The sequence below is a fragment of the Pelodiscus sinensis genome, chromosome 10, assembly GCF_052426305.1.
Source record: "Pelodiscus sinensis isolate ZL-2025 chromosome 10, ASM5242630v1, whole genome shotgun sequence".
In the NCBI taxonomy this organism is placed as follows: domain Eukaryota; kingdom Metazoa; phylum Chordata; order Testudines; family Trionychidae; genus Pelodiscus; species Pelodiscus sinensis.
Genome location: NC_143061.1, coordinates 30,470,729 through 30,486,679, shown reverse-complemented (window position 1 = coordinate 30,486,679; position 15,951 = coordinate 30,470,729). Strand labels below are relative to the sequence as shown.

Genomic DNA, 15,951 nt, shown 5'->3' with positions numbered 1-15,951 from the left:
GCCCGAGGCAGAGTTGCTCTGCCCCAGGCTTCCTGGAATCAGCTGCTGATCAGTTTCAGCAGCAGCTGACTTGGGGACGCCTGGGGTTCTTAAGTTGAATCTGTTTGTAAGTCAGAACTGGTGTCCAGATTCAGTGGCTGAATCTGGATGCCAGTTCCGACTTACATACAGATTCAACTTAAGAACAAACCTACAGTCCCTATCTTGTACGTAACCCGGGGACTGCCTGTACTAATAATTAAAGGTAATGTGACAGAGTTCCTCTTTAACCTTGGTGGGTCTTGTAATTTGCGGGAAAGAACTTGCCTTAGGGGCTCATGGCAGCCCTCAGTGTAGACAGCAGCTTACTGTTTGTTTGAGCTGTTCTCATCATTGACCAGCATGGTGAAACGAGGGGAAATCAGAGTTCATAGTCTTTGCGGCCTCTCCCAGTGGTATAGGGTAGGACAAACCCTTGTCTCTTTTTAGTACTGAAATGAGGAGCTGGTAAGGTAGGAAGCTATGAATCCCTGGGCCACTTCCCCACAGTCTTCCCTAGATCTTTCCTTACTGGAGGTTCTTCCTCCTGGTGCTTGCTTGCACTTTCTGTCCCTCCCCACTATGCATTCTCTTATCAGCTCCTTCTCTCACAGGCTACGTCTACACTGGCCCCTTTTCCGGAAGGGGCATGTTAATTTCAGCGATCGTAATAGGGAAATGCGCGGGGGATTTAAATATCCCCTGCGGCATTTAAATAAAAATGTCTGCCGCTTTTTTCCGGCTTTTAGAAAAGCCGGAAAAGAGCGTCTACACTGGCCCCGATCCTCCGGAAAAAGCGCCCTTTTCCGGAGGATCTTATTCCTACTTTGAATATTCAAAGTAGGAATAAGATCCTCCGGAAAAGGGCAGTTTTTCCGGAGGATCGGGGCCAGTGTAGACGCTCTTTTCCGGCTTTTCTAAAAGCCGGAAAAAAGCGGCGGACATTTTTATTTAAATGCCGCGGGGGATATTTAAATCCCCCGCGCATTTCCCTATTACGATCGCTGAAATTAACATGCTCCTTCCGGAAAAGGGGCCAGTGTAGACGTAGCCACACTGAGCAAATAGAAGGGAAGTTTTTTTAAACCAGTCTCAACTGGGTCTTAGTAGGCTCCCAGGTGTTCTGATTAGTCTGGTTTCCTTGAATCTGGAATCCTCCTATTTTGTTCCAGATGTTTTAATTAGCCTGATTGCTCTGACTGATTCTAGCAGGTTCTGGATCAGCCCTTGTTAGTCTACCCTAGGAATAAAAACGTATTTAATATGGGGCTAATATATTTCCTGTCCACCACTGTCCTGTAGCCCTCTGGCCTGACCCTGTCACAGTAATTACCTACTTTTCTGCCAAGACCTGAATTCAGGGTTCAGAGTTTACCTTGTGACAGCTGATAATCTTTTTGAAGCTTAAAGAGACGTGGCAAATATACATGGAAGCCTTCTCTTCTCTGCTGTTTTTGACGGGTCCTCAGGTGTTGTAGGAGAAAATTAAGCCTCTGAGTTTGTCTTGTGTAGAAAACCTTATTTGCCATTAGAATAGGGGTGAGTAATAAAACGGTGGCAGTTCACCAGGGTTAGCCCCTGGCAAGCCGCCGCCAGTATATTTACCTGCACCATGTTGATTTGCAGCTAATATAGCCTTAACACTAAATTTGGTGGTACTTGCTAACCAGCAGGTACACTGTATCTTTACACATTTTTTTAAGCACATACATAGCTTGATGTTCGTTTATTCAGTCTTAAATTTGAATTTTTATTATGTTAGAAAATGGCAAATGATCCACCTATTTACTACATGATCATTTACTCCTCTGCTTCTTTGAGATTTGTCGAACTGCAGTTGGAGTTTCACAAAAACACCATTTTAAAATGTATATGAAGCTACCTTAACTATATTGGGTGCGGAAAAAAAGTAGGTTTATGTTTATCAAAAATGTTGTTGTATTTTTAAAAAGCTGAGTTAGTAAACAAAGGTAATATTTTAACTGATTTAAAGGGATTTTACATCCCCAGTACCAATATTTGCTCCATTGTAAAGACTGAAAATAACATAGATACTTCTGCAGTATGTGACATTCTGATATATTCACAAAGTTTGAATTGACTTCAAAAGTTAATGTCTTCCCCATATTTTGCATGATTAAAAATGTAGCAACCTTTAGCTCATACAAAAATTGGAGAGGTCTCATTGATGATACTAACATTTTAAATTAGCTTGGTAGTTTATAGTGAGTTTAGTCCTTAACATAGGATGTCATACATTTTAAATTTATTTTTAAAGGATTATTATTTTAAGATAATCCTAAATAAAAAAGTCATATTTTTACTTTATGTACCCTGCTGTTAAAAGTCCCTTTTAACTTTGCCAGACTCAAGCCATTCATGCTGAAATTTTCCATTGGGTTGCCATTGGCTGAATTGTTTGGGGAAACCACTTCAAAGAATAGGATTAGGAAATACATGTGATACTATTTTTCTAAAGATTTGTTTAATAACTATCACTCTGAGGGCAAGATTAATTCTGACATTTCCTAACTTTTTTCAGTCTTGACTTTGTAAATAAACTATTTAGAGCTTTATAAAGTGTAACCCTACCTATGAATTCAGATTTTTGTTTCTAACTTGTTAATTGTGGACCTTCTGGTTCTTTAACCCTAAAGTAATCCATTTTCTTTATAGGCTTGCCCACCTGTGTCTCTAGATATCTGTGCATTAAGAATGCAGCTTTTTATAGGGCTGAAAACTATTTGTCACTTCAGCAACCACATAATTCTTCTAACTAAGGCAGATAGTGAAGATATTACTGGAAGAAGAAAGCCTTCGAGAAGGGTCCTGTAAGTGCTGGGTATTTTAGTATTCACTTTCATGAAAGAGGCAGTTTTGGCATGCTGGGGATTGAAGGAGGGTATATGGAAGGGCTGTACCTGTTAGATTACTTATTCTCATCTTCAAATTAATATCAAGTTTATGAATTCTTATTGAGTCTTAACACACCAAATGGTCCTTATTCCAGTGGATTGTCTTGGAAAAGTGTGGAAAGGGTAGAGGAAAGCTTATAAATGTCTGTAATGCAACGTATAAATTACTCAAGATACTGAAAAATTGTTACCCTCCAAAAGAGGCAGTGTGTTTTATCAGTGTTTTTCAACCAGTGGTATGAGTACCCTTAGGGCTACCTGAGAGAAGTCTGGGGGGTATGTCAACTCAACTGAAATTTGGAGAGAACTGAATTTTCATTTTAAGTTTTACAGCATTTTATTATTTTTTGTACTTTTCACACCCAAAAATTTCATCACCCACCCAGCTACTATTAAGTTGTTTAAAGAAATGTGTTGCAATGGTAGAAAAAAAATGTGTGCCTGAAAACTGTAGGTACTTAGGGTACCTATAATTTTTTTTTTCAAAAAGGGGTACTTTGTTAAAAAAGGGGGGGGGGGGGTTGAGAAACACTGTGTTTATATTATTAGAAATAAATTATGCTTTTTTAAAAAAATCCCTCCTGTCTTTTACCTTAAAAATACATGATAGGTAGATTTGAGTTTTTGAGTGACATGCTAGAATACTGAAATAGATGCATCACAGCACAGAACTAGGTGTAGTTCTCATACATTCGCTTGTGTTTTTGGGGGCACATATAATGCCAAAGGTTGGAGTGGATTCTGAAGAGGGCTGTGTAATTCTGTCCCAGAGAACAAATAGCCTAGTGAGGTATAACATCATAATTGTATTGAGGTATAACAAATACTAGGCCAAAATATGCTGTGTTGCATATAAGAATGATTCATACAGGTGCCCCAGAGGGAATGAACAGAACAGGCAATCATCAAGTGATCCATTCCCTGTTGCCCAACTTCTGGAGAACATTGGCTAGGGACACTGTTCTGCCTATCATGGCTAATAGCCACTGATGGACCTATCCTCCATGAGATTATCTAGTTCTTTTTTGAATCCTGTTTCAGTTAAAGCTGTGCAACCCCAATGACTTGTAGAGTATGAGTTCTCTGTTAGAGCTATTTGTACGGCACATTTATCAATTAAATTGATTTAAACATGTAACTCTATTTCAGCAGTTACCTTTCTTTTCAGCTGAATATATTAAATTATTTCACATTAGATCACATAAGCAAAAGGCATAAATATAACTATCCAAAAATAGTGAACTAAGTTATGACCTCGCTGAGTACTAGAATTTCAAAATATTAGGGATCTTGACAATACCTGAGAAGAAAAAAATCAATTTTTTTTTTTACGCCCCTCCATCTTAAGTGATAATGTGATGAATGCTGTGTGAGATGTAGGTGAAAACACAGATGCAGATCTTCATCTAGTATAAATCTTCAGCTGTTGAAGTCAGTGGTGTAAATCAGCTAGTTAAAAATCTGCTGAGCAGTTCCTGTACACAAAAACTTGCAGCCTGTGGGCTTGTCAACACACAGAGTTATTTAGGAATAGCTAATGCACTTCCTACTGTAATCCAAATTAACTTTCTGATGTGGACAGGATCTAAAAACTGTCTGTGCGTGTGTGTTTGAATTGTTCCTGATTCTGTTCGCTTCATGCAGCTATCGGTTTAGTAAGTCAGTGATATATATCCATGTTCAGTCACAATTTTTATTTGGACACCAATGGCTTCAATCTTTTTCTTCTCTTGTTTCAGTTCCAGAAAGGCTGATAGTGTCAAACTCAAGTCTCCACCTGAGTCAGAACCTGGCTGGAATTTATATATCGTGAACACTATTTCAACCATTCAGCTTTACAAAGAAATGGTATATCTCAATTCCTTTTTGATTCTCGGTGATAAAAACACCATGGCTGTGTCTAGACTGGCAAGTTTTTCCGCAAAATCATCTGCTTTTGCGGAAAAACTTGCCAGCTGTCTACATTGGCCGCTTGAATTTCCGCAAAAGCACTGACGATCTCATGTAAGATTGTCAGTGCTTTTGCAGAAATACTATGCTGCTCCCGTTCGGGCAAAAGTCTTTTTCCGAAAAACTTTTGCGCAAAAGGGCCAGTGTAGACAGCAGAGAGTTGTTTTCTGCAAAAAAGCCCCAATCGCGAAAATGGCGATCGGGGCTTTTTTGCGGAAAAGCGCGTCTAGATTGGCCACGGACGCTTTTCCGCAAAAAGTGCTTTTGCGGAAAAGTGTCCTGCCAATCTAGATGCTCTTTTCCGAAAATGCTTTTAACGGAAAACTTTTCCGTTAAAAGCATTTCCGGAAAATCATGCCAGTGTAGACGTAGCCCATGAAGTCGATTAGATGTCTGAGATGCATCTTTGCTCTGATATCCTATCCAGTATTTACACACCTACTGTTCCATATAATCAATCAAGATTTAAAATGGCTTCTGACAATTTTAAAACTATTTATAAACATTCTGCCTTGTGAGCTAATGATCTAAGTATTTCTTTAATGTGTTCTAGGTAGAGTACAGTAAGACATATGAAAATGTTGGAACAGAGAGTTGCATCCATCTTCTAAGTGAGGCTCATTTGTTAGTCAGAGCAGCTCTAATGGACCCCAGTCTGATGGAATCAGAAGAGAGAGAGAAACTCCTGGCAGCATTCAGAGAAAGTTGTGCTCAGTTAGGAGACTGTTACAGCAGGTTTGTATTTTGAAAGGTGTTAATTTTTGGTTTCCCAGGATGCTCTCCTACTAGATCAATTTTAGGATCACTTGGTCTCTTCGTTTTATACTTACACTGCATATAGTGTCTCTTGGCAGAGTGTGTTAAGATTTTCATCTCAGTTTGACTTTTCATTCATTAGACTTGTAGTCTTGACTTTAATATGGTCTAGAAATATGTGAATGCTGAAATGTCTCCAGCCTCAAACACTTTACAGATTGGGGAAATCCTTCTTACAATTAAAATTATTGCTGCAAAGATCCTCAACTCTTTTTCCCCCTCCAATTGCTTTCAGGTTTGACATAAAGGATTACCATCTTGCGCTGCCTTACTACAAGATGTCTGGCTTATCCATAACTGAAGTTTTGAAGAGAATAGACTCATTGGTAGAGGGTGGAACACAGAAATATGAAAAAGGATTTATCTTTTACTTAAATCATTCTCTTTATGAAGATTTAAATGAAGAGTTAAGCAAAGTAAGACTAGGAACTTTGTCTTTAATCTATTTCCTGTTCTGAAGAACTTGAGACCCTTATAAAGGGGGCATTGCTTAAAGCTCCATAGCTGTTGTTTCGTGGTTATTCTCCTTTACATGTAAGAGGCACATTTTAGTTTTGCTGACCAAAAAGGTAATTTCTGAAAACGCAAAGAGATTATCAATGACATTTCCTGTTCAGGACTCTCATCAGAAGAATGTGTATGTATTTTTGGCTGTCATGGTGCATGAACGTTTTCTGGTTTTTGACCAAGGCTGGGGATATAGGCATGCTAGGAAAATTTAGGTCCAGACTTTTTTCTCCCTACCCTTATCAATTTAATGAACTAAACCCAAGTCACATCTCCAAGTGCCACCTTTAAATGGTACTGAAACCTCATCCTTACTCTCCCAAGTCTCTCAGAGGAGTCTTAGTTGAGTTGACAGAATCTCTCTGGGGCCATGGTGTCAGGTAGAGTTCCTTTGCCCCTACTACTGTGAGCTGTGGCTTACAACTACAATATGCCCTCATGTTTGTAAGCAAGTTTACAATTTCTACACACTAGTAGCTGAATTTTGTTTTTGCATTCCGATGTATATCCAGAAAATCATGATTATTTTCAATGGCTTTTATTTTAATAGGAATCAGCAGCCAAAGTTCTTCAAATATTCCATCTTGCTGAACCAAACCACCTGCCCCATGTGCTCTGCAGTCCGTTCATGAAGAATGTATGTCCCGGGATGGCAATGGAGATTTTGCAGGAAGTGGAAATGATTATGCCATCAGTGCTGTTGACACTAACCAAAGCTGCCATGGCTTTGAAAATGGGAGACCTCAAGGCATATAAAAATGAACTGGACTGTTACACAGAGGTACAGAATGCTGCCCATGTAGTCACCTTTCCTTTTGGTAGCAGATTCTCTGTTAAACCCAAATCAACTGGTTTGGTGCAAGGTTGTGTCTCATGGCACGGGGGAAATCCTGATCTTCGCCACACACTTAATGATCTGTGGGCATCTGAGGCTAGGTCTAGACTGTGGTGTTTTTGCAGAAAAAGCTTTTTCCACTTTTTTTTTTTTTTCTTCAGAAGAGGATTTTCCTCCTCTAGACGGAGCCAAATGGCGGAAAAGCCTCCTCTTTCGGTGGAGCCCTTTTGCCTCGTGAAATGAGGTATACAGGGCTTTCCGAAAGAGCGCATTTGTTCTTCTACGAAAAAAAGTGGAAGAGCAAACGTGTTCCTTGGATGCGTAGTCTAGACGTAGCTTGACAAGAGGTGGGTCAGTGAGGTATGTGTTGAGTTTGTTTGGGTTGTTGCTCAGGGAAGCTAGACTGCCCATTAGTATTCATAGAAGTGTAACATTAAAATATTACTACTTTGATTCACATTTTAATTTTTATAATATTTAATAGTAAATCACTTACTTACTAAATAGTAAATTTAAGTATAAAATTATTTAAGTGTTTATAAATCAAAGTACAGTAAATAAATATGTTTAGTTGGAGTATAGTAGCTAGGGATGTTTAAATGGTTATTCCTTTAAGAGTTTTTAACTGCAGGCTCACCTCCTGCACCACTACCATCCCCACTGTGGCTATTGAGTCCCACCTCCACTTCCGTTGGGCCCTCATGACTGAGGCTGCCCCAGCCTGGCATGGCTGGCTGCCAGCGGAGGTCACCATTGGAGACCATTAATTGTTTTAACATTCCTAATAGTAGCCTTTGCAACAAGGGCACCATTTTGGGCACGTAGTGGAGGCAGCAGCCGTGCACTCCAGGATGTGACTAGCTTTTCATCCCGTTCCCCAGATACTAAGGGAGTGAAGGGAAAGTGCTTGTATTCCGGGCATTCCTCTCACACCTGGCTGGTGAGCTCCTTTCACCAGCCAGGTGTGAGAGGAATGCAAGCTCTTTCCCCTCACTCCATTGGCGTCCAGGGAACGGGATGAAAAGCTAGCCACGTCCCAGCGCACTGCCCCCACTACGTGCTCGAAATGGCACCCTTGCTCTGCAGCGCAAAAGTGCAGGGCTTGATGTCAGTCTTCAGAGGTATAGATATAGACACTTTGAAGGGAGGCCATTATACTCTGCCTAAAAATCTAACCCTGATATTGATGTTTCTCACACAGATGTAACCCATGTGTGAGGTTAAAGGCCACAAGCTGAAAGTTGGTTGGTAGGGTTGGTCAGGATTCTTAAAGGTGAGTATTGCAAGAGAGATTGGACTGTGCCAGGCTCTTGAGTGAGCTCACTCCTTTTGTATTTTTAAACATTGTTTAAAAATGGCTTTGGAAGTGCTATCATAAATGTCTAATTTATGGCAAAAATAAGGCCGGGGTACATCACAGACTGGGACTGTTGCCACAACCATCACTAAATACATACTTGGCCTTGACTTCCCAACGGCAGAGTGTGGAGGTTAGGATACATTAGCGCAGCAGTTATCAAACTGTGGGTTGGGAATGGGGTTGCCAGGAATGACTTAAACTTGCTGGGGCCCACCACTGAAGCCCAAGCCCCATTGCTCAAGGCCTAGGCTGAAGCCTGAGGGTTTCAGCTCAGGGTAGTGGGGCTCAGGTTACAGACCTCGTGCCTGGGACTGAAGCTCTTGACTGAAGCCTGGGACTGAAGTCTCTCTGCCCAGAAAGAAGGGGCTCAGGTTTGGGGCTTCTCACCTGGGGCAGTGGGGCTCTGGCGAGCTCAGCCATCAGTCCCCCCTCTTGGGGTTATGTAGTAATTTTTGTTGTCACAATGCAATGAAGTTTGAGAACTCCTGTGTTTAGAGCGCTAGCTATATTATTGTTCAGTACCACCTGCTATCTTTTCCATGGCAAAACATGATCATCTCTTTCTGGCTGAATGAAAACATATTGATGTAGTAATTTAAAACTAGGCACAAGGTAGGGTTTGAGAGAGTTAAGAGAGCCTCAGAGGCCAGGTTAATTCTATGATGATTAACATTTGCAACATAAATGGCAGTTGCTGATGAATAAAAAGTAGTTTTCCTGAATCTGTTAGGGTTGAAAAGATTTCTATTCTTTGCTGACTCTCTGAAAGCCTTCTATTGCGAAGTACATGTCCTTTTAAACCTCTGGAAGCAAGGGGCTGTTATAGTATATACTGCTCCAAATTAATTTTTGTTGTTCACAGGAAGCCTTTTCAAAATCACCTCGTTGATTTGGGAGCACAAGTCCCATTGGAAATCCAGAGGGGTTTTCAAAAGCACCCAATGCGTTGGTTTTGGTTTACAGTTAAGTCTAGTTTTCTGTGTATATCCAGTGAGTGAAGGTCAGACTCATGGAACTGGAGTAAGAACAAAGGGAATACAATTTTACACAATTAAGGGTAAAGTATGGCAGCCCTGCGCAAAGTCCTTGTGTCATATAAGGCGCATGATTGGCCTGCTTTGTAGGGCAGCACTGTGACTTAAGTGTGGCTGAGATCCAAGATTCTACAGAGCCAAAAGCCCCAGTGCCCATGCAAGTGATGCAGTTCACTCCCTGTGTCCTCCTGGTACTTCACCTATATAAATTAGTAAGTTTGCTAATTTATACAGGTAATTGCTTGCTTGAGTAAGCTCTGAATTTGGGAAGGGTTGAATTCTTTGCCTAACTTGTAAATGGCTGTGTTTGTAGATGAGGCTGGCATGTGGCTTTATTGGGGAACCAAGACTTCTGAGGCAGCAGAGAGAAGGGCGCATTGTTCCAACGGAACTTGCCATTCACCTGAAGGAGACACAGCCTGGGTTCCTGGTGGCTTCGATGTTGGCTTTGCATGAGAACAATAAAATTGAATTGGAAGAAGCAGATTCTTATTTCAAGGTTTGTCTATTCGCAGGGTTGTTGCATTTTTGGTTTTGATTTAGCTTCTATAAGGCCCATGCCTGGTGTTAACTAGAGATGACCAAAACAGAGTGTCCTTGGAGTTACAGCAGGAAAAACGTTATGAAAACTCAATGGCCAAACTTGGTAAAAATTTTAGCTGGAGTAAGAAACTGATTCTTTTTGTGAATAGCCCAGCCATTAAATTCAGCCAAAGAAATGCATTAAATTTATCTTTATGTTTTGCTTCTGTCAGTTCAATTGAGCACACATTGATCTTGGAGCCTAGGATTTTCAAAGGCATCTGAGAGAGAGAGAAGCAAAATTTCATAGGAGTTGGGTAAATAACTTTCTTAGGCCCCTTCTGAAAATTGCACCCAGGATTAATATTATAGTTTATAAATCCTTTTCTAAAGGGTATCAAGTCAGATGTGATGCTATATATCTTCTATGCACATATTCAAAAACATTGTACAAATGAAGTAATTAACTCTTACAAGCCTGGGAGAGAGATGAGCCATCCACACATTCCAGATGGAAAAACTTGAACAAGTGGTTTATCCCCAACCTCAAAAGAAACCTGTGTTAGAGAAGGAATTAGAACTAAGGAGTTCTTTGCTCCACACAACTTGTCTATTCTTCATTATAAGGGGTCTCAATCATTTTAGAGCCAAATGACCTCCCTCTGCCCACCCCAGGCAAGTTGAGGTCTTTCTTCCATAATTTTAAATTTTCATCATAAGTATTCACTAATATCTTTAATTTCATGAGTGTAGGTGAATGTAGTTACCAAGTCACTGAAAACCATCACTGTAATTGGTTTCAAGCATAGGAGTTAAATGTGAATGCAGTAATCGAGGTCCCCAACCTGTCCAACCAGCATTTAAAAGCTTAGTAAAAGGTCCCATGGTGATGGGGTCCCCCTTGTTACAGTCTTCCAAACTCCTGATAGGACCGTCTGATTAACTCCTACTGGCAAGTGAACTGGAGAGTGTTTCCTTTACGTTAGCCCCAACTTTCTGATAGAATGAGACTTGCTTAGGTGTGGACATATTTCAGATGGCTTCAACATTTTGTCTCTTCAAACACGTTGCATTGTCCATTAATAGCAAAACAAAAACTTACTAATGTTTCTTGCAAACCAAGCCTATATATTAAGGAATCAAAGAGTTCAAATATGTTGCATTCTCTTTGGTGGTGTCCTTCAGCATAGTGTTTGGGATCACATGTATTAGAAAGATATCAGCTTTAAACAAAAATAGGAACGCACTCAACAAGTAGAGGGAAATGTAATCATCTCCATGGAAATTTTTGTTCCTTCAGATTTCTGTTGCTGTTATCATGTATATTACCATAGCACCTACAAGCGCCCTCCCCCCCCCCCATGATAGGTACCATTCAAAGACAGTCTCCTGACCCCAAAGAGTTTGCAATTTAAGATATGGTAGTGCTGGATATAGACAGACAGGGAAGTACAAGTAAACAATGAGACAATGTAATAGTGATCTTGATTTTTATTGATAAGTGAATTTTCTGTGGTACTCAGATGCTTTGTGGGAAGAATGAAGATACTACCCCTCAGCTATTAGTAGACTTCTGGGAAGCCCTCCTTGTAGCAGGTCCCGAGAGAGAAATACTCCCGGAGCTTTTGTTCAAGCTTACTTCACAGTACATTTGGAGACTATCAAGGAAACAGCTTCCTGATTCCAAGCCACTGAAAACAACAGAGGATCTGGTAACTATAACAGTGTACATATACATTTGCATGAAAGACTGTGGGGATGGAGGTGGGCGAGGACATGGGTGAGAGGAATGGCCATAAAACCAAATTGGAATGCTTCAATTCTGGATAAATTGTCCTTAAAAGTAATGTGAAATGCGAGCAGATAAGTATACATATTGAGTTATCAAATAGTAATTCTTGCAAAGAATTACTGTCTTTTGATTAACAGGTCCTTAATGCAGGGGTACTGATGTGAAGTTATTTACCTATTGTTTGACATGGCAGTTTTTCAAGGATGAACTTGACTCTCAACACATGTACATTCTTTACAATAGTTAGAACTTTGTCCTGAAAAAGTCCCATGGATTTTGGTTATCTTTAATCTGGAGCTAAATGAGAGATGTTACTTTAGGAGAACTTGGATTTCCCTGCCCTTTGCGTTGAGAATCTAACATAGTTTTAGATGTATTAACTGAGAAACAATAGGGGAAGGTGCCATCTGAACTGCTCACATAGTAATTTTAATAGGGTACTAATGGAGTAGCAAAGGCATTGAGTGAACAGCTAAAGCCTTGCATTGTTTGATGGTTGTAGGAGAGGTTTCTGGCTAACAAATGTGAAATAAATCATTGGACCATTGAATATTAGGCTTCAAAGTGTACTTCATTCAACTATTCTAGTTTCAATAGTTACCCAAGATAGAAACTGTAGCAACTTTTCTGAAATGGCATCCTTTATTTAGAAATGTCCTTCACTGGAAGGGGTTTCATATGTGACCATATTGATTTGAAACTTTTCTAGATAAACTCCTGTAATCATTATGGGTTAATTTTCCCTTGGGTGACCTTCATGATGTCATTGGGACCTGCATGTGATAAGAATCCTGAAGATCTTTCAAAAGTACAGGTACGATGCCCTTCTATCTTCGCTCTGAGGCCCCTACTCCTAAGCATATCCTTACCTTTAAGTATCAAGAATTGTTCCTTCAAACTTTTGTGTGCAAAAGAGTTTGCTGAATTGTGAATGTCTCTATTTTTTCTTCAACTTTTTTGTATTTGCCTTAATTTGTGTAAAACTGGATTTCATTTCTTCAATCAAGCAACCATTTAAATTTGTTTCCTTGCTTAGTGGCTGTTAGATTACACATGTGAATAGAGATTAATATTTGACTTGGTTGGAGCAACTGGATTTTCTTCAAGCTTTGTAGAGAGTGCTGCCAGAATGGGTACAAGTGCAAGTGGGTGGAGAGGATAGAGTTTTTAGTATACTTTTTCTGTCTGAGGGACTCTGGACACGTGCTGATGTCTGAGCACTTTTGTGGTGAGGAGGAGACCTGAACTTGATCTTGAGTGGAGCTGATCAGCAATTCTCCAAAAGAACATTTTTCCATTGGAAAGTGCCCTTTTGTTAAAATCAAAACTTTCTGAGGTGGTTTGATTTCTGTGAAGGTCTGATGGGAAGCAGTCAGGCCTCTATTAGAAATGTGTGAGGCTTCCTGTCAGCTTGGCATCCTGGCTCCTCAGCAGCCTGTTTTGGGGGCTAATTGGGAGCCAAGAACTTTGTAGCAGCTAGCTCATAGCTTCACAGCTACCTGGGCTTCTAGGATTTCAGGGTCCTGTTCAGCCAGGCTGTTAGGCTGCCTGTGAGGCAGACCACTTCAGGACTTTCTCAGAGAATTTTGAAACTTTTGGTTTTCATTTCAGATTGGAACAAAACTATTTTAAAATGTCAAATCTCTCTCTCTATCTATCTAGTCCTATCACCAGCCAAGATAGGGTGTTCAGGAGTGGTATATTACACATGTCTTGCCATGCTATATGGATTAGCTATGTGAATGACCAGTCGGCTGTCCGATAAGCAAGTGCAAGAAGAAAGAGGCAGCAAGGGGGGGAAGTGAAGGAGGTGCTTCAAAGTGGCTGCGCCAGGTGGACCCCATGCGGTGTCCATGCGGTGCTGCCTCTTTGAAATGCCGCGGGGAGCACAGGGTCAGCGGGGAACTACTTAAGTCCCCCCACTGGCCCCATGCTCCCCACTGCACTTTTGCCTTTGAAGTGTAGCAACAGCCCTGAGGCCGTTGCTACACTTCAGAGGCAGAGGCACCCTTATCTACCAATTGAATAGTCGATGCAAATTGCATCAACTATTCAATTAACCCATTAATCTAAATTTAACATCCTTAATATGGATTAAAGTAGTTTAGTCGCCAGAAAGGAGAGGAAGTTTTGGATGTTGTGCGAAGAATAAACAGCGTGAAATGAATCTTTCTTGGTATTGAGAGGGTTTGCACCAACACAGAAGTACTTTTAAGAATGTGATCATTTGAAGCTACCTCTGGACAACTTACAAATTCTGATTGATATTGTGAAATAATTTATGAAAATCTGCTGTGTCATGCATGCTCCTTGTGTGTTGGGTTCATCATTTCAGCTTGGGTGAAAGTGATCATGAAATCATAGAGTTCACAATTATAAGGAAGGGTAGAAGGGAGAAAAGCAAAATAGAGACAATGAATTTCAGGAAGGCGGATTTTGGTAAGCTCAGAGAGCTGATAGGTAAGGTCCCATGGGAATCAAGACTGAGGGGAAAAACAACTGAGGAGAGTTGGCAGTTTTTCAAAGGGACGTTATTAAGTGCCCAAAAGCAAGCTATTCCGCTGTGTACGAAAGATAGAAAATATGGCAAAAGACCTCCGAGGCTTAACCACAAGGTCTTGCATGATCTAAAAATAAAACGGAGCCATATAAAAAAATGGAAAGTTGGACAAATTACAAAGGATGAATATAGGCAAACAACACAGGAATGCAGGGGCAAGATAGAAAGGCAAAGGCACAAAATGAGCTCAAACTAGCTCCAGGAATAAAGGGAAACAAGAAGACTTTTTATAAATACATTAGAAGCAAGAGGAAGACCAAGGACAGGGTAGGCCCACTGCTCAGTGAAGAGGGCGGAACAATAACAGGAAACTTGGAAATGGCAGAGATGCTTAATGACTTCTTCGTTTTGGTCTTCACCGAGAAGTCTGAAGGAATGCCTAACATAGTGAATGCTAGTGGGAAGGGGGTAGGTTTAGAAGATAAAATAAAAAAAGAACAAGTTAAAAATCACCTAGAAAAGTTAGATTCCTGCAAGTCACCAGGGCCTGATTAAATGCATCCTAGAATACTCAAGGAACTGATTAAGGAGGTTTCTGAGCCTCTAGCTATCATCTTTGGAAAATCATGGGAGACAGGAGAGATTCCAGAAGACTGGAAAAGGGCAAATATAATGCCTGTCTATAAAAAGGGAAACAAGAACAACCCAGGAAACTACAGCCAATTAGCGGTGAGGAGTCCTGTGGCACCTTACAGACTAACTGAAGTGTAGGAGCATAAGCTTTCGTGGGCAAAGACCCACTTTGTCAGATGCATGTAGTGGAAATTTCCAGAGGCAGGTATAAATATGCAGGCCAGGATCACGCTGGAGATGATGAGGTGGATCCAATCAAGGAGGATGAGGCCCACTTCTAGCAGCTGATCTGGAGGTGTGAATTAACAGCCAATTAGTTTAACTTCTGTGCCAGGGAAGATAATGAAGCAAGTAATTAAGGAAATCATCTGCAAACATTTGGAAGGTAGTAAGATGATAGGGAACAGCTAGCATGGATTTGTAAAGAACAAATCATATCAAACCAATCTGATAGCTTTCTTTGACAGGATAATGAGTCTTGTGGATAAGGGAGAAGCGGTGGATGAGGTATACCTAGACGTTAGTAAGGCATTTGATATGGTCTCCGATGATATTCTTATCAATAAGCTAGGCAAATACAACTTAGATGGGGCTACAATAAGGTTGGTGCATAACTGGCTGGATAACCATACTCCGAGAGTAGTTATTAATTGTTCTCAATCCTGCTGGAAAGGTATAACAAGTGGGGTTCCGCAGGGGTCTGTTTTGGGACCGGCTCTGTTCAATATCTTCATCAACTATTTAGATATTGGCATAGAAAGTACGCATATAAAGTTTGCAGATGATACCAAGCTGGGAGGGGTTGCAGCTGCTTTGGAGGATAGGGTCATAATTCAAAATGATCTGGACAAACTGGAGAAATGGTCTGAGGTAAACAGGGTGAAGTTTAATGAGGACAAATACAAAGTACTCTACTTAGGAAGGAACAATCCATTTCACACGTACAGAATGGGAAGCGACTGTCTAGGAAGGAGTACGGCAGAAAGGGATCTAGGGGTTATAGAGGACCACAAGCTAAATATGAGTCAACAGGATGACACTGTTGCAAAAAAAGCAAACATGATTCGGG

General features: G+C 40.6%; 1 protein-coding gene across 1 annotated transcript in view; it reads left to right on the top strand.

Moving 5' to 3' along the window:
- HPS3 (HPS3 biogenesis of lysosomal organelles complex 2 subunit 1) overlaps positions 1–15,951 on the top strand; it is a 37,428-nt gene that overhangs the window by 11,390 nt on the left and 10,087 nt on the right. The window contains exons 7-14 of the mRNA XM_075937698.2: positions 2,695–2,849; positions 4,673–4,781; positions 5,437–5,618; positions 5,935–6,115; positions 6,757–6,987; positions 9,749–9,934; positions 11,481–11,669; positions 12,459–12,563. Coding sequence (XP_075793813.2) covers positions 2,695–2,849; positions 4,673–4,781; positions 5,437–5,618; positions 5,935–6,115; positions 6,757–6,987; positions 9,749–9,934; positions 11,481–11,669; positions 12,459–12,563 — 1,338 coding nt within the window. The remainder of the gene's footprint in view (positions 1–2,694; positions 2,850–4,672; positions 4,782–5,436; positions 5,619–5,934; positions 6,116–6,756; positions 6,988–9,748; positions 9,935–11,480; positions 11,670–12,458; positions 12,564–15,951) is intronic.